Below are 19,492 nucleotides of genomic sequence, written 5' to 3'. Positions count from 1 at the left end.
AGGGACAGTCCAGGGGCTGGCACAGCTCCTGCCTGATATCCCAGTGGCAGCCATAAAATGATATCAAATTCTTATTCCTCACTAAGGTTAATGTTTCCTCCCGTAGCTTTAAAGCTTTTTTCCCTCCAGTGGATGGCATCAGGGATATCCATCCTTGTGTTTCCACTCAGCAGAAGTTTAGCAAATCATATTTTTCCAGGGAGAAAAATTGGCTGCAGCTGCCCTAATCCTGCAGTGACCTGAGGAGGCTCTCCTGTGCTGAAGAGGGCTCTAACCCCCTGCTCCAGGGCAGCTGCAGGAATTCACAGCTGGAATTGCAGGGAGAGCTCTCCCAGGTGATCTGGTGAGCAGGAAGTACCAGGACAAGGTGCCTGAGGCCATTGATGCCTTTTCTTGGGAGAAGTCCAAAGAAAACAGAAGAAAATTTGGACTTTTCCCTCAGCCCAAAGCCACCAGGGTAGGGGAACAAAGGTTTCCCAGCAGCACCTGACAGAAGGGCAGGAGTGTGGCCATGGCCTCACCTGTGTCCAGGGGACAGCAGGAATTGGCCAGGACACACCTGGCTGTGGGCACTCTGCTGTTCCCAGCTCTGCACATCCCACCAGAGCAGGCTCAGCCTCATCAGCACGGGAGAACATCCTAGACCCGACCCACAGGGGCCAAACTCCCCCCAAAATCCAGCACTTCTCTGCCCCTGCTGCAGGCCCCTGCTCATGTGCCTGCTACTTCCTCACTCAAGGCAAGAATTAAATACAGAATTTACAAGAAGACTTTTTTTACTTCTTTTTAGTAGCTGCAGCTCCTCAAATTTTCCATATTTCAGGCTTGGGAAGGGGAAGCACTGACAGGGGAGAGCAGAGCTGGGGGTTCAAAGCAGAGCTGCTGGGGACAGTGGTGACCCAGGCTGTGCAGAAGGAAGTGAATATTTGACATAGTATTGTTATCATCACTGCATATTTGATAGAGACTTAAAGTGCTCCTACAGGAGAGTAATTGTGGTTCAAATGCCTGTTCCACCCACTGTGGCACCACGTCTACAACAACTCTCTGTCTCAGTCCTGACACAGGAACCTTTCATCTGTTCTAGAAGCTCCCACGTGGAGAAATAGCTGGTGTAGAGTCTGTAATCCTCCCTCTTTAAAACCAGAAGAATAGTGGCAGCAGGAACCTGGGGGATTTTTGTGATGGGGGAAGAAGAGACAATCAGATCAGCAGCTCCCTTCCTACATCAACACTGTGACTCACAGTCTGCAGGAGCTCCAGGTTGAAATATCATTTCAAATCGCTGCTCAGGCAACTCTGGGAAGCAGAATGGGGGAATGTTTCCCATTGAGCTCCAGCTGGAGTGTGTGAGTGAGCCAGAGGCTGCTCCCAGCCCCGTGGGGATCTGCAGGGATTCCTCTGGGCTTGCTGGAGCTGCTGCAGAGCCAGACCACAGAAGGGGCTGCAGCCTCACCCAGGGCCTGCTGAGGGGCACGGGAGGCATGGCAGGGTTTAGGAATGGTGCTGCTTCCCAGAGCTCCTGCACTGGAGCAGTCACTGTCTCCTTTTCACTCCCCACTCCGACCACAGTGCTGAAACACGAGACAGACCCCAGCATCAATGGGAGCTCAGTGAGAGACAGCAGGGGAACCTGCCTGGCTGAAAACATCACAGGAACCACCAGCTGTACAGCAGCCAGGTCCCATCCAGCTCAGCACTCCAGCAGAACTTCAGCAGAAACAGTTTTCCCTGGAGCTCCGAGCCAGGCTTTGCAGGTCTGCAGGAACACGAGGAGTTCAGTGTGCTTTCCTTTTGCAGTTCAAAGCAGCACCTGCTCCCCCAGAGAGGAGGATGTTTGTGTGATGACATTCCAGCTCGTGTCTGTCCCAAGGATTATGGATTTTCTAATGGATATCAGGAATTTCAGAGTGCCAGCACCTTCTTTTGGGGTCTGTCAGGCGTGGGAGCCCCAGCTGTGTGACAGCATCAGTCACTGCACTGCCTCAGGGTTTTGGGAACCTCCTCTAAGTAGGTTGAACTGACAGTGGGACCCTCAGAGGGTCTCTCAGGGTGTCTTAGGAATGCAGGCTCCAGGTGAACAAACCCTGTGGATCTCAGAGGCCCAGGGGCTGGGCTGGATCTGGGATTCAGGAGGCTCCCACAGCTCTCCCTGCCCAGGATCCAGGATCCATCAATCCGTGCAAATGCTGGGCTCTGTCACCTGAAAGAATCCAGGATTCACTCCATCCATCCTCTTCTGAGAGAAACATCAAAGCTGACTCAAAACCTCATTTATATTTCATTCCAAACCATCAGAACTCCACTGGAGCTATGCCTCATTTTGCTTTTTGCTCAGCTGTTCTCCTGCAGGCTCCCTCTGCCCTCCCTGCCAGGGGGGTTTTGCTGCTGATCCCTCGTGCTCTGCCAAACAAACCTTGGCAGCAGCAGCCAGGTGGAAACCCTCACCTCCAAGCCAGCCTTCTCCTGAGCACGTGGGGCAGAGGAGGATGCAAACACAGACCAGGAGGCATCTGCTCCTCCACTGTCAATATTTGAGCGCTCTTGGCTCTCGCTCTGGACAGTCATAAAGAAGCTGGTTAATCATTGATAATTGTTGGGAGCTCTGTGCCATTGATGAACAGGAAGTTTTATGCAGCTGTCAGATGCACGAGCTGAGCATTTCCTGCAGGGGAGGAAGATTTATTTGGTGACAGCTTCATTGGAGATTTTTAGAAAGAAAAAATAGCATTTTGAGGGCTGAAAAATCATGAAAGCAGCACAGTTTCCTGTGCTTTGCAGATTTTCTGTGGCTGCCACCCAGCTAAATAATTCCCAGTTTGGCAAAATAAAATTCAGCGTGTGTCCCTCTGGTCTGTCCTTGATTGAAACATGGGGTGGCTTTGAAATTACTGGGAAAGAATATTAAACAGTTAAAAAACACCTCAAAGAATGGATGGTTCATTGTCCACACAGCTGGGAAAAATGAATCAGGATAAAGCTCACTGTGAAGGCTCAGTTCAAGGAAAAGCCTTTTTTAGAGGAAAAGGAGCACTGCAGTTCTTACATTCACAGGTAAAGGACATGATAATCCAAATTACTTCCTTCATGATGAATATTAAGGTTTTAAGGCTGAATTTGAAAACATTTTAGGAGCAAATAGATCCATGGAAGGCAAAACATGGTGCAAATTTGTAGTGAATGTAATGACCTCTTACAGAAATGAAGCATTTCTGGAATTAAATATTTACATCTTGCATTTCAAAACCACTTTGCAATAATATTTTAACCAGGGGAGAAAGACCAAAACCAAAAAATAAAAGAGACAATTAGTCCAGCATTGTTGCATGGGAGAGTGGCTCCACAGCCAGGCTGGGATTCTGTGCCTCAGCCCAGGGATGAATTCTGTTCCAGGGACCATTCCTAGATCATATCCTGTCTGTGGAGGGAACTTTGGGACTGGACTGGTGGGATATCACCTGAGCTTGCAGCAGACAGGGATTTGCACCAAGGAGAAAAAGAGAAAGATGCTTGACTTAGTGCTGGAAGAAATGAGGATATCCCCTCCCTTCCCACGCCCTGCTGAGGTGCTGGCTGCAGATTCCTGCTCTGGTTCCACCCTTGCAGGTTCCTCATCACCCCTGAAACACCTGACACTCTCCCCAGCCAGCACAACCCTCCTGACAAATTTGTTTTCCTCTCTTTGTCATGATTACTAACAGCATTATAGCCAAACCCATAATGAACTCTGAAATAAAAATGCCAGCTGGATGATTCAAGCAAATCAACGGTGTTCCTTTCAAATCCTAAAAATGGGATTTTTTTCTTGCTATTTTGCTTGCCTGTGGAAACCTCACTTTGCCAAGCCAGGTTTTATTGTCTGAGGTGCTGTGAAAACTGAGAACAAAAAGCTCTCCCTGCTGCAGACACCCCCAGTGTGAGTGTGAGCTCTGTGACTCACCTGAGGGAGCAGCAAATGGTGACAATGGCTTTAAAATAGCAGCACTTAGTCAGGCTGCACACACTGAGGGGATCAGGAACCACACTGACAACAGCAACAGTCCCGCCAGGAAAAGAACTTTGGGTTTTCTCTGCATTTTGGGGAAAGCCCCTGGTGGGAAGGGGTTTGTGAGCGTCCAGCACAGTGTCACCATTCCCACAGCAGGGTGGTGAGGGGCTGCCCCAGGCTCAGGCACCCACAAGTGCCTTGGAGCAGTTGGGGTGACCAGAGAACAGAAAACACCTGGGGAGGGCTGGGAGGGGCACGGGGCTGCTCCACCCTGGCTGTGTTTGCACCCAGGGCTTGTGAGCCCTCCCTGCATGGCTGTGGGCACAGCAGGGACAGGGGCACAGCAGCACATCCATCACCTGGACCAGCTCCAGCTCCCAGAGGCTGTCCTGGCCCCTCTTCCCTAGGTATCTCCTTCATCTCCTCCCTATCCTTCCTTCCCTCTGTGCAGCTCTGCTCTGCTGGTTTGGCTTTTCCTGGGTTTTACTCTCACAAAAGCATTTTTTGCTCCCGCAGTCCTGCCTGTGCTCTCCTGCCCAAGGATCTTGGGAGCTCCTGCAAGTCTCATTTTCTGTAATTTGGTTTGAAAGCACCAGCTCTGCCTTTCCCCAGCAGTGCCCTGGCTTTTTCTGCAGAATGGAAGCACAGCTTTGTGGCAGAGCTTTCCCCAGCCACCCTGGGACTGCTTGCTCACCTGGTGGCATTGCGGAGCTGTCCCCTCCCTGAGAGCCCAGGGCGTGAATGTTTGAACTATTCTGCTTTTCCTACTTGGCTCCGGCGTGGAGTGGCTGAAAGAATTGTACTGCAGTGTCCCAAGAGCATTAAGGACTGTAAATCAGCATGTCCTGCATGCCCAGCCCCTGCCAGGCTGGCTCCCAGGTGCTCCTGGGTGTTCCTTGTTTGCTGCAGGTGACTCATCCCAGCTGTCCCAGCTCCTGCTGTCCCTGTGTGCCCACTGCTGCTGCCCCGCTCTGCCCGGGCTCAGAGCCACCTGCCCTGCTCCCCCCTCCCCAGTGCAGGACCAGGCAGAGCTGCTCTCAAGGTAAGCAGAATTTCAGAACTCTGGGCTGTTATCAGCCCTCTCTTCGCTCCACTGTCAATCAGAGCTGAAAATTCTGCTGTTCCACCGGGACGTGGCCGTGTCTGCAGGCTCACCTGGGCTCCAAGGGCAGGGAAATTGATTGTTTTCTGTGATGTATAAATGCAGCACATGGTAAGTTTTAGTGGGGAGTTAATTGTGGGCTTTTGGCATTTGCAGACATGGGTGATTGCAATATTCCAGGCTGGGTCAATGCATCAGGAAGGGAAGGCTTGGCTGCCTTTAGCAGATCATAGATTTTGCAGTAATTTTCTCTCATATTTTCAAAGCTTTTACCATTCTTACCATTCTGCCAGGACCAAACCAATGATTTTTGAGAGAGAGGGAGTGAAAAAAGAGGATTTTCCCAAGCCTTGAGCTTGGCACGCTATGGTGCACGTAACATTAAAACCAATTAACAATGCATTTATTTTCCTTTTGAATTATTTTCTGCATTACAATGGAAGCAGTGAGGCATAATTTGGGAAAGGGATTGTTTCAGAGCTGTAGAAGCTGGTAGTTCATGTTCCTTTTGGAACCAGTCAGGCTGGATTCCAGCTGGCCTGAAGGAGCCCCCACAAGGAAAATACCCTTGGAACTTGGTGAAAAACCTGTACCCAGAAAGGAAACCTCAGGACAGGAATTGCTGCAGCCCCTCCTGACTTTTAGGGGCTTTCCTCTCATTTTGAAGAATGTTCTTGTATCAGAATAATCTCTTTTCCCCTCTCAGTCCTCCAAATCCATTTCTCCCATAAAAGTTGTCACATTTTCTCTCACAAAGTGAGGAAGTTCTTCCTGCAGGGCCCTGGCACAGCTGCAGGGAGGGTGTGGGTCTCCCTCTCTGCAGACCCCCCAAACCCACCTGGCTGAGTTCCTGTGTCACCTGCCCCAGGTGGCCCTGCCTGGGCAGGGGTTGGGCCGGGTGATCTCCAAGGGCCCTTCCAAGCAAATTCTGCTGCAATTCCCTGATGATCTAATCCAAAAACACATCGGGAGATCTCCTTTATTTGCCTTTATTTGCCTTCATGTTGAACAAGTCCAGCTTTAAGCCACGGTGTGTCAAATGAGAGAAAATGGATCTGAGCCCTCTGGGACAAGCAAAACCATTCCATGGGAACGCCAGGGCTGGGGCTGCTGTTTGTCAGCTCTGGAGCCACACGGGGACAGTCAGCTGCAGGAGCTGGCACCAGGGCACAGCTGTGACATCAGCTGCCACTTCCATTCATGCGCTGAGCTTGGCTCATCGCTGCTGCTGCTCACATTTGTCTATAGGTGGCAGTGACCCGTCATTTTTCTTTAAAATAAGGCAGAAGTAGCACACCTGGATGTTTTCTAAATCATCCAAGGGGTTTGTGGTGGAAGGGACCTTAAAGCTCATCCTGTCCCAGGCTGCTCCAGCCTGGCTCGGGCAGTGCCCGGGATGGGGCAGCCACGGCTCCGTGCTCTCCATGTGCACAGCAGAGAACAGTTCGGTGCTTTGGGATCACATTTGGGATGGTGTAGCAAGTTTTCCCATTTTTAGCAAAAAAACCTCTCCTGTTCATCTCCACCTTTCTTTGAGAGAGTTCCTGTGAGTGAAAATGTTTTGAAATTCCACAGGGCCGCTGTGTGTGTTTTATTTCAGTGAGAATTGTAAACTGGATTTTAGGAAATGGCTGAGCTCCCCTGAGATCAGAGCCTCTGGTCCCTGCTCTGCATCAGCTCCAGACAGCTCACCTGGAGTGAGGAAATCTGCATCAACAGGAAGCTGCAGGGGCTGAGAATCAGCTACAAATCGTTGAAATTAAAAAAAAAAAAAAAAATAAGAGGAATTTGCTTCTCTCTCTCACACAGAATTTACAGCATGTGTGAGAAAGGAAGCAAACCTGCAAATATTCCATCCTGTTCCTGAGCTGTGTCCTGGCACAAACCAGGCCTTGGGAGTGCAGGACAAAACAAATCCTCCAGATTCAAGCAGACACTGAATTTACCATCGAGCCTGGGTTCAGATCTTGTTTTCTTCTCCTGCCATGGGATAACCCTGGAAGCTGCCAGGAAACAGTCACAGAGCAAGGGCAGGAGCTCTTTGTGCATCCACGGGGAGGCTCTGGCTGTTTCCCACTCCAAATCTGGACTTCTGATTTATCCTGGGAATATCAGCTGAGGAACAGAGCCCTGTGAAACCCTCAGCAATCAGAGCAGACCCGGGGCTGGGGCCTGACCCTGCTCTCCCATTCCAATCCTAGGCAAGCTCATTTCCTAAAACTACTGATTTCCTTTTTTGACCTGATTTCTAAAGTGGTTTAATTAAAATTTAATCGGATTTATTTAAAGGAGGTGTTCTCCTCCATTCTTTGCAGCTTCACTGATTCCCCCAGGCAGGAAGCAGAGCAATAATAACTTTGTTAGCTGTGGTGGCAGTGCAGGGCATCCCAAAGGGTGAGCACAGCTCCAGCCTCCTCTCCTTGGGCACCTCCCTCTCTCCAGGTGTGGCCCAGGAGGCTTTCTGCTCATTTTTTATTTGGGAACTTTAACAGCAAACACACATTTATATCCTAAGTCCACAGGAGCTCCCTTCTTCACTCAGGTCTGCTTTGCTCTTCCGCCACTTTTCAGGGAGTGTTTGGCCCCAAAGAATTTACAGAGCAAGATCAGAAGGTACATAAATGTATTCTAAATTCAGGGCAAAAGAAAAAAAAAAGGACAAGAAAAGAAAGGCCCCTAAATGTATTTGAAATTAAGAGGAAAAGAAAAGGAAAATAAACCTCCAGAAGGTTTATGTGAATTAGTACCCAGGCTGCAGTTCAGAGTTTCCATTTGTGATGCCTCTCCATGCTGCCTCTTTTCCTTCCCTCTGCTCTTTATTAAATAAAACCCAAACAAAACCACACAAGCTGTTGTAATTTCTGCCCAGGTTTTGGCCTTGTTCTGCTGCTCCCTCCTGAGCCCCGAGCAGCGCTGCAGGTGGGGCTGCAGCCAGTTTGTCTCCACCAACAAGAAGAGAGTGTTGGCTCGTGCCATTTTGGGGAGCAGCCGTGAGCCCTGAGCCCCATGGGCTGGGGGCAGCTCCCTTGGGTGGGATTTGGGGGATTTTAACACCTGCCCCCTTTGGCTGTCTCCTCACTGGTGAATTCATATCAGTGACAGAGAAAGGGTTATTTGGGCTTTGTCTCTCCTCCACCTCACAGGAGCTATGGGGAATAACCTGAGTGTGCCAGAGGAGGCTGAGGATGACAACACCTGCACAGTGAAGAGTTACCAGGTGAGCCACCCCCCTCCCAGCTCCCCTGGCTGCTGCCAGTGCAATTTTCAGCCCTTTGATGTCCTAAACTCTCTGGTTTTTTGTTATTTCAGCCTCTCTCCGAGTCTCCTGATGGTGTTACAAATGGATCTGCGGTGTTTGTCCAGAGCCCTCCCCTGGCAGTGAATGGTGAAGGTATGGGCTGGGAAGGGGGTTGGAAATGCCCTGGGGGAGGTTGGGACTGAAGGAACAATAAATATTCATGCCTGGCTTTGAATTAGGGGACGTTCCAGCTCTGGCATGGAAATGTGGCCCTGCAGAGGCTGCAAAGTTTAAATACAACAAAAAGAAAACTAAGGAATTCTTGCCAAAGTTCTCTGGATGCTGGTTAGTAGCTCTAGGGGTTTGGTTCTGCCCTGAAAAAAGTGCATTTACAGGGGAGGGCTTTGTGTGGGGCATCACCAGGCAGGGGGGCTCTGGTGCTGGTGCCTGCCACGTTTGGGACAGACTCTGCCCAGGCTCTGGGGGAATTCCGGGTGGAATTCGTGTCTCCAACACGCCCTGGGGGAATTGTTGCTGCAAGGAGCCCAAACGTAGGCTCTTGGAAAGGACAACATGCAGCAGTGTAGGGGGATCAGGGACTCTTGGAGAGGTTTGGGGTTTCTGGGGCACACCAGGAAATGTTTTACAATAAGAGAACATTTCTTGTGTTGGAAAAGGATAAAAAAATCCATGTCCTGGCTATGTGTTCTGATCCACAGGATGATAAAGTCTTAGAAAGCAGCTCTGCATTTTTAAATATGAACCCATATTTCTGATCTTTTCAGCAGCGATTTCCAACAACTGAAATTGTAGAAATGCCTTATTTATGATAGAATCCTTATCCATCTGAACATTTCCATCTTATTCTCTCTTTTCTGTGTTCTTGAGCAGGGGCATTGCTTTGACTCGATCCATACTGAGCAGTTATTTATTAATAATTACATATAATAGGGAATTTTTCTGTCTTGTTTTTAATTTTCAAACAGTGATTGGCTGGGAAAAGCACCAGAAAGGGGCAGGCATTAGAGCTGCAGTGGAGTTATTAAATCAGAATTACATTTGGCCCCTTCTGCTCCTGAGCTGGGCCTTAGTGAGTATTAAAGCACAGAAACCATCCCTGCTCTCATTTTGGAGGTTGCAGCCCTTCCTCAAGAGAGCAGGGTCCATCTGAAATCTCCAGTGAAAACTTCATAACAAAATCTAGCTGTTTAACAAAATGTAACAAAATGCAGCTCCTGAGCTTGAATTCTAGAGAATGTAGAATAAAGCTCAGTAATTTATTCTTTCCCTGCACACTAATTAAATAAACTCTGTCCCTTTTATGGATGAACTGGGGGTGTAGAGCAGTTGATGGGGTGGGAGCAAAGCATTGTTCAGTGAGTTAATCCCATTCCAGCCCAGTTTGGAGGGGTCAGAGGGGATGGCTTTGCAGGTGAGTGTGTCCAGGTGTGCAGCTGGACACCCTGAGCCTCACTTCCACCTCAAAATCCTCTGAGATCCAGCCACGCTCGTTGGCACTGCAGTTTCTTTTCTTTTCAGAATAAATAACACCCAACAATTCCTCTTCAATCTTATCAGCAAAGAAAATACTTGATAATTCCATGCTGAGAAAAGTACTTTATGATTTGTTGTTAACCCTCTCAGTCTGTCACAGGCAGTTGAAAAATCTAAATTTCGGTAAAAATAATCAAAGGCTGGTGTGGGGATATGCAGATGGATCTGATAACAGCCCGGAATCTCTGTTCCACAGCCCAAATTTCCCAGTGCCATCCCACCATAAGTCACTTTAGGCAGTTGCCTACCAGCAAAGCCTCTCTGTGTGTTTTTTTCTGGTGTAAACCAGCAGAGTTCTGAGGAGGAAATAAAAGCCAGATGATTTTCACTGCCTGAAGTCCTAGAAAATACATGTACATTTTATTCCTCATACATAAAATGAAGCATATGGGACTGCTTTACTTAAATGGATTACCTAATTAATGTAACTGCTAAATCAGTTTAAGTAGCAAGTTGAAAAATTAGACGTTCCTGTGTTGATATTTCTTGTATTTTAACTTTTTTCCTGTTTGAAAAGGAGTTTAAAATCATGGAGATACCATTGAAATCTCCATGTCTGTGCAATGTTATCAAGGTTTTGGAGAAATACAAGTGATAGAAGTTATTACGATGAAAACATAGTTGGTAGTATTTCTAAAATGAAATACTGCAATAAATAGCATTTTTGGGGCATAGAGCGAGGATTTTGGGGGAAAAAAAAGGAACCTTGTTGTACTTTCGATAATAAAAGCCCTTGGTGAGCAGCAGGTGAAGGGGAAGGCTGGGACTGGAGGTTTCTGTCTCTGATTTGCACTACACAGAGCAGAAATGCAGCAGGAGGATAAAACAGCAACAATTCCTGTGGGTCTGGGTGGTAATTCCAGGCAGATTGAAACAACGACCTGCTCCTAAAAAGAATTACAAAGGAGTGAAAAAGATTACAGAGGAGAAAGGTTGAGTGAAGATGCAGCTCCTTTGTCCCAGAGGATAAATCCCATTCAGCAAATCCTGCTAGGAGCCAGAACCCAGCAGAAATCCTGATTGCAGCAGCTCCTGTGAGGCCTGAAATGTGAAGTATTTCAGAGGTGATTTTAGAGAATAATCGTTCCCGTTCTTGCTGCTGGCTCCTCTGCCCCTATCTCCGTTAATTTCTGGAAATCTGCAGGTAAATAACAATGCAAGTTAAATTAGTGAAACAATCTGATTCCAGGAACAAAACTTTATTTGCATGGAAGAGTGGAATAAGATGGCAAAAGGATGTTAGTGTGTTCATTTTTTTTTAAGGAAGGAGGAGTGTTTTATTTTGGATTTGTATTTGCTGCAGAAATTCATTCAGGGCTGTTGTAGCCTGTGCTGCCCTGCACTGCTGGAATTCCTGGTGCCAAATGTTGCCTTGTAGCCCTTAATGGGTTCTTCATGGCCATTAAAATATTTTCTCCACGATTATCTGAACACCAGGGGAGAGTAAAGTGCTGTGTGGCTCTAATTCCATGGCTAAGCAGAATATTTGTTTGTGGCTGGCATGTAGTCAAAAGAGAGGAATGAGATGAGCTTTAAGGTCCCTTCCAACCCAAACCATTCCATGATTCTGTGATATTGCATTAACCATTGTGCTTCTCTATTTTTTTACTAAATCAAGGAAAAAATGTTGGTCTAATATGCCAAATTCCAGGGGGAAAAAATGTTCTTACAGAAGAGGGACTTTGTGTAGCCACAAAATTTCCTTTTTAACACACCCTGATGAAGGGAAGGGGAAAGAGAGACAGATCTTCTGGAGTGTGACTGCCTTTTGTTAAAGAGTTGAAAGGCAAATGCTGGAGCAGGAGTAGTCTGAAATGCAGCCTGTAAATTGTGTATTGATTTTCATCTCAGAGCAGCTTTTAATCTCAGTCACAACGAGCAGCTTTGATCTGCTCAAAGACCTGGCCTAGAATTTGGGGGGGGGTTTCGCTTATCTTTGCAATTCTGCCTCTGGATTGAGGAATAAATCTGGAAAAAATGGCACTTGCGTGTCTTTAAAAACAAAAATAACGCATATTTTTCGCCCAAATACTGGAATTTCAAGGCTTTTCTCCCTCAGTTTGCTGTGCCTGTTCAGTGCAGCCCAGCCCAGCCCTGGGATCTGCCCTGCCTCTGGCTGAGCAGAATTTCCTTGGAGCAGCTGGAGCTCTCCTGACACAACACACACACAGCAGAGCCCATGGCAGTGACATTTTCCAGGGCTTCCATTCCTTCCATGATCATTTGAGATAAAAGGAGCTCCATGGGCTCCTGAGCTGCTGCTTGTTTAGCTGGTTTTTCTAGTGCTTGAGCCAAAGCCAGTTTCCCTGTGGTTCATTTGTTATCTGTTACATAAAGCAGAAGTTCAGCATCTCTTACAATTATTTTCCTGTGGATGTTGCTTCTCCTCTCTTTAGCTGGGGAAGGGTTTTTGCTTTTTGCTTCCTTCCCAAGTTTCCAACTATAATTAGAAGTTCTTTTTCAAACTCTGCTGCAGGAGGCTCAGGAAACTACAGCTGGTCCTTAGTGGCCCCAGCTGAGTATCCCAATAGGTGCTGGAGTAGCTGTAATTTGCAGTTTCGCTGTGTCTGTCAGGACATTGAAATTGAAACTGGTGCTCATGGAATATCACCGGAGGATATTGCTGCCCAAGGACTTCTGCCAGTGGAGCTGCTTCCTTCAGGAACAGCAGAGAAGAATGCAGGGGGGAAAAAATATCATATGCCCAGAAACTGGAAATGTCTTTGCCTGCCAGAACAGGCTGTGCTGAGGAGCTCTGGCCACTCTGCCCAAAGCACCCAAGAAAGAGGGAGGAAAAGGCACATTAAGAGTGATCCAAGGGGAGGAGTTGGGAGCCAGGTCCTGGCAGCTGAGTGGTGCTGGGGGCAGCTGTGGCTGCTGCCACCACAGCCCTGACGGTGTCACCTGTGCCTCTGCTGCTGGCAGATGTCTGGGTGAAGTCCCTTGAGGTGATGCTGGCACGTTCCAGCACTGCCCCACTGCACCCCCAGCATGGGCAGGAGCTGCTGGGGAGGCTCCAGGCTGGGCAGAGGGACGGAGCAGCTCTGCTGGCACAGCTGGCATTGCTCACCTGCACAGGAGAAGCTCTGGGGTGAGCCCAGAGGAGGCTCCAGGGTGGGCAGAGGGATGGAGCAGCTCTGCTGGCACAGCTGGCATTGCTCACCTGCCCAGGAGAAGCTCTGGAGGAGCTGCAGGGAAGATGGAGAGAGAGGATTTCCAAGGGATGGAGGGACAGCACACAGGGAATGGCTTCAGACTGACAGAGGACAGGTTTAGGTTGGATATTAGGGAAAAATCCTTCCCTGTGATGGTGGGCAGGCCCTGGATCCCTGGCAGTGCCCAAGGCCAGGCTGGACATTGGGCTTGCAGCCCCCTGGGGCATTGGGAGGTGTCCCTGCCATGGCAGGGTGGGGTGAGATGGTCCCAAAGCATTCCATGATCCCGGGGTTCATGGAAAACCCCATTCTGCTCACCAGGAGCAGCCTGGGCTGTGCTGCAGGGTCCCGTGGGGACACTCAGCCATGGGATTAGGGCTTGGGAAAAGGAACCTCCAGGCTGGGCCCTGCTGGGAGCTCCCAGGGTGTGCCCAGGGTCCCTGGTGCTGCCAGGCAGGACAGGGGCTGATGGACACACACACATCAGCCGGGGACCTGCTGATGTTTGGTGGGACTATCCAGAATCCCTGGGGAGGTGGGAAGCTTGGGGGAATTTTGCTGTGAAAAGCCAAGGGTAGCTTGGAAAGCTGGGATCTAAAATTGTTCTGTTTTCCTAATCCCAAAGAATTTCACACTGAAAATCTGTGCTGTGTGGAAGATGTGTTTCAGTCAGGTGTTTTTTTTTTTTTTTTTTGGTATCTGGGGTTTTCTTTCTCTTAAAGGAAAATGTGAAAGGCATAATATTGACTAGACTATTACGATTATAATTTGAAATAATTTCAATTTTACATTGAAACTGACAATTTTCCTGTTCTAATTCAGCAAGTCGGTTTGAGCCTGACAGTTTTCCACAGTTATAATTAAATACATCTAAATTCATCCTTGAAATGTGGTGATGACTGACAGGGAAATCAGATCCATATTCCAGCCCAAGTAGGGAAGAGAAGCTGAAGCTCAGGGGGAGCTGTAAGATTTACCTCTCAACAAGACCCGTTTTTATTGGGGTTTCACACCACATCATCTGCACTTCTGCCTCCCAGCCACAAAACCGATCCAAGCAAGATTGTTTTTCTTTTGTCTCTTGTTTCTTTTGTCTTGTGTAAAGCAGGAGCTGCCTTTTCCTGCCTGTGAATCCCATACCAGGGATTTTCACCTCAGCTGTGTTATCAAAGCACCATTGTTTTATAAAATCATAAAATACACTCTTAAATCAAAAGAGGTTTTTGCATCTAAGGTGTGATGGCCACATGTGGAATGATTTGTGTGAGTTTTGGGGGAGGAAACATGATTCTGAGACGTAGTTCGTGAGAGAAGGAATGTAAAATGTAAAGAGAAATGTAAGGATAAGAAATCTGGCTGGGATGTGATTTATCAGTATTCAAATCAGGCTCAAAGATGGGCAAAGGAGAGGTGCAGGTAGGAGGGCGAGGAAAAATGAGTGAAATCAGTTGTGACTGCACAGAACTCCCTGCTGGGAGTTTGGCCAGCCAGGAGATGGGATCAGTCCTGGTGCTTCCCATGCCTTTTGTTTCCTTGGCTTTGACAGAGGAGCAGGTGACACATTGATATAGAACTGTCTCCAGTTTTACTGGTTTGGGGTTTTTTGCCTATCAGTGATTTGAATTTGCTGTTGGCTGGGCTGAATAGTGCCAAACAGGGCTGGTATCTGACTTTGACGCTGCAAGGGGTAAATCCACACTGATTTCAGTGAGGCGTGGCAAAAATCAGATCTGGGGATGAGTAGAGGGCAAGGGGTGCACTGATTTCAGTGAGGCATGGCAGGGGAGCAAAAATCAGATCTGGGGGATGAACAGAGGGTAAAATCTGCCCTCATTTCAGTGAGGGGTGGCAGAAATCAGCTCTGGGAATGAACATTCACATTGATGTTAGTGAGGGGTGGCAGAAATCCTCTCTGGGGATGAACAGAGGGTAAAATTCACACTGATGTTAGTGAGGGGTGGCAGAAATCAGCTCTGGGGGATGAGCAGCAGCACGGGATCCCCAGTGTGCCCTCAGACCCAGCTCACCCCAGCCTGGCTGCCCGTGGCTGTGGTGCCCGTGGCTGTGGTGCCCGTGGCTGTGGTGCCCATGGCTAATCCCCTCTCTCCTGTGTTGAAGAGGGTGCCAGGATGCCCATGCCCGTGGTTAATCCCCTCTCCCTCTGTGTTGCAGCGGATGCAGCTGCAGGCCGGGCCAGCGCGGCCGTTTCCGCGGCGGAGCCGGGCCCCGGTGCCCGGGCGGGCGGGCAGAGCGGCGGGAGCGCTGCCAGGGGGGCCCCGCCAGCTGCCAGGCCCCGCTCCCTGCTGGCCTTCCCCTGGGCCGTGCCAGCGCCTGCCCGGGAGCCAGCACCTGCCCGGGAGCCAGAGCCTGCCCGGGAGCCAGAGCCTGCCCGGGAGCCGGCGGCAGCTCCAGCCCCCGGAGAGGCCGCCCTCGGTGCCCGCCGAGGCCCGGGCGAGGGCACGGAGGGGCCCGGGGCAGCCCCCCAGCAGGGAAGCCGCACCAAGCCGGGCCGGGCCCCGCTGCAGGACGTGGAGCTCGCGGGGACGCCCGAGGGACGCGATGTGGCCGCCCCAAGGGGCAAAGCGGTGACGCTCCTGGACAGGATCTTCGGGCTGGAGAAGGGCGCGGCGAGGACACGAGGCGGCCCTGAGGAGGGAAGGCAGGGGCTGGACGTGCCCAACGGGAGCGTCGCGGCCGGCGCGCCCCACGGGGAACCGCTGGGCAAGGCAAGTGCTCCCTAAAATAACCTGTAATTCTGTTTTTGCTGGTGGAACCTCTTGGGAAGGTCGGCGGGGTGGGATAGCTCCATGTGGGGGTGGGAATGAGCCGGTGTTGCCCTTAAAATGACCACAGGTAACTGCCCAGGACAGAGGTGCGGAAGACGAACCTGTGGCCAAGGAGGGAGGCTCTGTCTCGTGACCAAATCCTGACCTCCAGTTTAATTCAGCTTCTAATTCCCCAAAAGGTTTGGGCAACACGGCTCCAGCTGCCAGGAGGAGCAGCTGCCAGCTGCAAATGAAAGCAAAAATACCTGAAAATAAACCATTTCTTTGTGCTGTAGGACCTTGGAGTTTGATGCTGGATGGGTTTCTAAAAGTTCTTTGGTGTCTTTGTGCCGTTTTTAAAATAGCTCTACTTCTCCAGCAATAGTTTCTGGATACCCTATTCAGCAAAATAAGGAATATTATGCAGTGATGATTTTTGTACTCCAGCTAATTGTGGTGTTTTAGTCAAGGAAAAGTGGTTCATTAGAAATGATTTTACAGGATGAGAATGTGATATGAGAAACTATGGGTCTTAACTGAACGTGCACTCTGGTCAAAGGAGCTGGAAGTTAATATGAGTTTAGACTTTGCACTTCCTGTCAGATCTGATGTCAGCAAAGGTATAATTTTCAGGTAATTAACTACAGAAGAAGCCCATCCTCTGAAAGGGAATAATGGTGTAACTCTGAGTTCTGCTGGAGAGGTGAAATACAGGAATTGGTGATCAAATTGAAACCCTGTCTAAAGGAGGGAAAAACCAATGTGTAAATACCATTTTAATAATTGCTTTTATTGGCCAATTCAGGCTTACAAATAAGATGGTGATCACTGATGCTCTGGGTAGTGTTGAACTTAACTCATGGGATACTCACTGCTTACTCTGCCAGCATGGCAAGTTGCCCCAAAATTCTATTATTTTTAATCTTTGTCTTCTCTACTTTAGACTTTCTCAGATTGGAAGAGCGCATTTCTTGTATAAATTGACACATTGTAATATTTTCCTGAGGGTTCATTTTTAAGAAGGAACAGTTGCATTTTTCACCTCTGCCCTTCAGGAGTGCTCCCATCACGGGTGTTTCAGACAGCTCGGGATGCACGTTTAATGAACCCATAAAGGCATTCAGCACCTAAGCAGAACAGGGCAGATAATTTGAAATGAATCCTCTGTTCAGGGCACACTGGCACTTCTGTGTTCATCCTCTTAGAATGGAGCTTTTCAACACCCCAAATTCCTGCAGATATTGACTGCCACACACAACGATTCCTCCCCGTGGCTTGCAGGAATTGTCTCTTTTCTCACCAAATGCCAAATTCTCATTTCCTACTTTGCTGTCACTGCAGTGACACTGCTTTCATTTACAGAGTGGGGAAGGTCACAGCTGGTGCTGCTGAAGGAATGCTGTGAAAGTCCAAGGAAAGAACGCTTTGGAGCAGTTTTAACTAAAATTCAGAGTTAAACACTGCTGAGAGCAAACAGTCCTGTTGAAAGCTCAGGTGAGGCAGGGCATGGTCAGAGACAGAAGGGAAATGAAATCATTCTCCCAGTTCAAGCAGGGAAGCACTGCTCAACCAGATCAAGCTTTATTACATCAATAACACCTGGATTTCTTATTCCTACTGACTGGCAGTTCTGCTGCAGTCCCCTGGTACCCATCCCCATCCTGGAGGGCCTGATGGGAATAACCTGGAAATCCCAGCACTGCTGAGCCCTGGGTGCTGCTGGGGCTGGCTGGGAGTGTCTGCAGGATCCCAGCAGCTTTTTGGAATCCAGGAACATTCCTGAGGACAGGTCTGGTTATCAAAAATGCCTCTACACCTCCCAGGTGTGTGCTTTAAGCTGCATCATGGACATCTTTGAGGAATCACCAAATTTCGGTTCACTGGGTAAAGAAATGACAGATCTGGATCGCAGGGAGAGGAATTTTAAACTTATGCTTGAATTTTTGGTCTATAATTTTGTCTTTGGTTCTTCCAGATATGAAAAGGAATATATGGTGGGGGCAGAGAGGAGTTAAGCACATTTTTTGGGGAAAATACATCAGCTAAACACTGCAATGTGTTGCCAAATTTAACTCAATCCCTAAAACAAAGGCTGTGGCTCTGCCTTGCAGCACAGTTGCCTTCTGTTCCCTCTGAAGTTCCAATTCTCCTGCTGGATGGGAGAATGACCAAGCCTAATTTAATTACTGTTACTGTAGTAACTACAAACTGTTACCAAATAATCATACTAAAAATCAAGATATCGCTGCCAACAGCTCCTCTTTTTTTCTCTCTCTTTTTTTTTTATTTGTGGATTATGACTTGTAGTATCTGTAAATGCTAAAAGCAAAGTTTCCCTGCACTGAGTGCCAAGACAAAACAAACAGCGTTGCTGGTGAGTAAGAGAGAGGCTCCACAGTTGTAGCTTAAGAGCTGCACAAACATTCTGTGTTTGCTGAGCCACTCTTTATTTTTGTGGTCTACAAAACTACATTCAGAGCGCAGCATAATTAAAACAAGGGCAGAATTCATGAATTCATGAAGCATTTACTATGTAAGCCAAAGAAAAGATAAATTATATGCCTGAAATGTTTCACTGAGCCATGATTCATGCAAACAAAAGTGCTGGCAGGAATACATTCTTTTGATATGTTTGGGGTTTTTTTTTCCTGATGACTGAACTGAAACTACAGTATATTTAAGGTGTTTATTACCCCCAAATTTAGCTTCTCAAAGACATGAATTGAACATTTACATAGCATCTATTAACTCCTAATACTGATCTTCTGTTATTCCTGGGGTTTCTTTCATTATTTACCCCCAGGGCTTTGAGCAGGGAGCTGCCACAGAGGCTTTTGTGGTGATTTTGTGGCTCTGCAAACGTGATCGTGCCGGGCTGTGTGTTCTCTGTGCCTGATTTCTGTGCTGATGGCCCCAGCCCGGGCTCTTCCTGCAGGAACATTCCCATGGGAGCACAGGATGGATCACAGCCCCTCTCCAAGGCCAGGCTGGAGTGATTCTCTGTAGCCAAGGGCAGCCTCGGCTTGGGCAGGGTCATTTTTAGTGGGAAAAATCAGAATAAAAGTGTTCTCAAGAACCTTTCCCCGTGCTGGGTGATTAAAATACCACAGTAATTGTAGAATATGGATTTCTTTATGTCACCAGTGGAAGGAATAGACTTTAAATGGTTTAAAACTTCAGAGGCATCAGGACAGCTGGGTGTGGGGTGGGCAGTGCCAGCAGAATGCAGGGAGTTGAAATGGGCATATCAGATGGGGCACATCTGAGCTGTGAGTGGAGTTCAGGGATTTTGGGATGGCCCCAATCCTCAGGATCTGCAGTGGCTTTCTCTTCAGTGTGACTTTGTCAGGGAGATGTCCTGGATCAGCCAGAGGTGCTGGAAACAGCTGTGTGCATCTCTCTCCTAAAATGCATCCCAAAGGATGCATTGGGCTTGTCTGTAATTCCAAAAAGTTATTCAATCTGTTTCTTTTTCTTGATAGCACCCAGCTCTAAAGAGTGTGATGGCACCAAGCACTTGGGCTGTGCAGCTGGTTTTGTTTAACAGCACATCAGCCTCCTCCTCCTCCTGCCTCAGTTGTCCCTTGAACACCTGGAGCAGAGCCAGCATTTTCCATGGCTCCAGAGCTCTGTGTGTGCCACCCCGGGCTGGCGTGGCCACGCGTGTCCTGCATGGGACAGATTGTTCCT

At 48.5% G+C, this 19,492-nt stretch overlaps 2 protein-coding genes across 2 annotated transcripts in view; both read left to right on the top strand.

The window, feature by feature from the left end:
* The window catches only part of CYP24A1 (cytochrome P450 family 24 subfamily A member 1), a gene marked incomplete at both ends in the record, with an annotated part of 30,408 nt that extends 22,317 nt beyond the window's left edge, over positions 1–8,091 (top strand). The window contains 2 exons of the mRNA XM_084217810.1: positions 7,662–7,703; positions 7,960–8,091. Of these exons, the coding sequence (XP_084073936.1) occupies positions 7,662–7,703; positions 7,960–8,091 (174 nt within the window). The remainder of the gene's footprint in view (positions 1–7,661; positions 7,704–7,959) is intronic.
* A 147-nt stretch (positions 8,092–8,238) lies between these two features.
* Positions 8,239–19,492, top strand: part of BCAS1 (brain enriched myelin associated protein 1) — a gene marked incomplete at both ends in the record, with an annotated part of 32,340 nt that continues 21,086 nt past the window's right edge. The window contains 5 exons of the mRNA XM_084217809.1: positions 8,239–8,307; positions 8,400–8,481; positions 15,210–15,763; positions 16,362–16,435; positions 17,640–17,796. Coding sequence (XP_084073935.1) covers positions 8,239–8,307; positions 8,400–8,481; positions 15,210–15,763; positions 16,362–16,435; positions 17,640–17,796 — 936 coding nt within the window. The remainder of the gene's footprint in view (positions 8,308–8,399; positions 8,482–15,209; positions 15,764–16,361; positions 16,436–17,639; positions 17,797–19,492) is intronic.

This window comes from Fringilla coelebs, assembly GCF_963513975.1.
Source record: "Fringilla coelebs genome assembly, chromosome: 18".
Classification (NCBI taxonomy): domain Eukaryota; kingdom Metazoa; phylum Chordata; class Aves; order Passeriformes; family Fringillidae; genus Fringilla; species Fringilla coelebs.
Note: the sequence above shows the minus strand (reverse complement) of the source record. Positions and strands in the feature narration are given on the sequence as shown.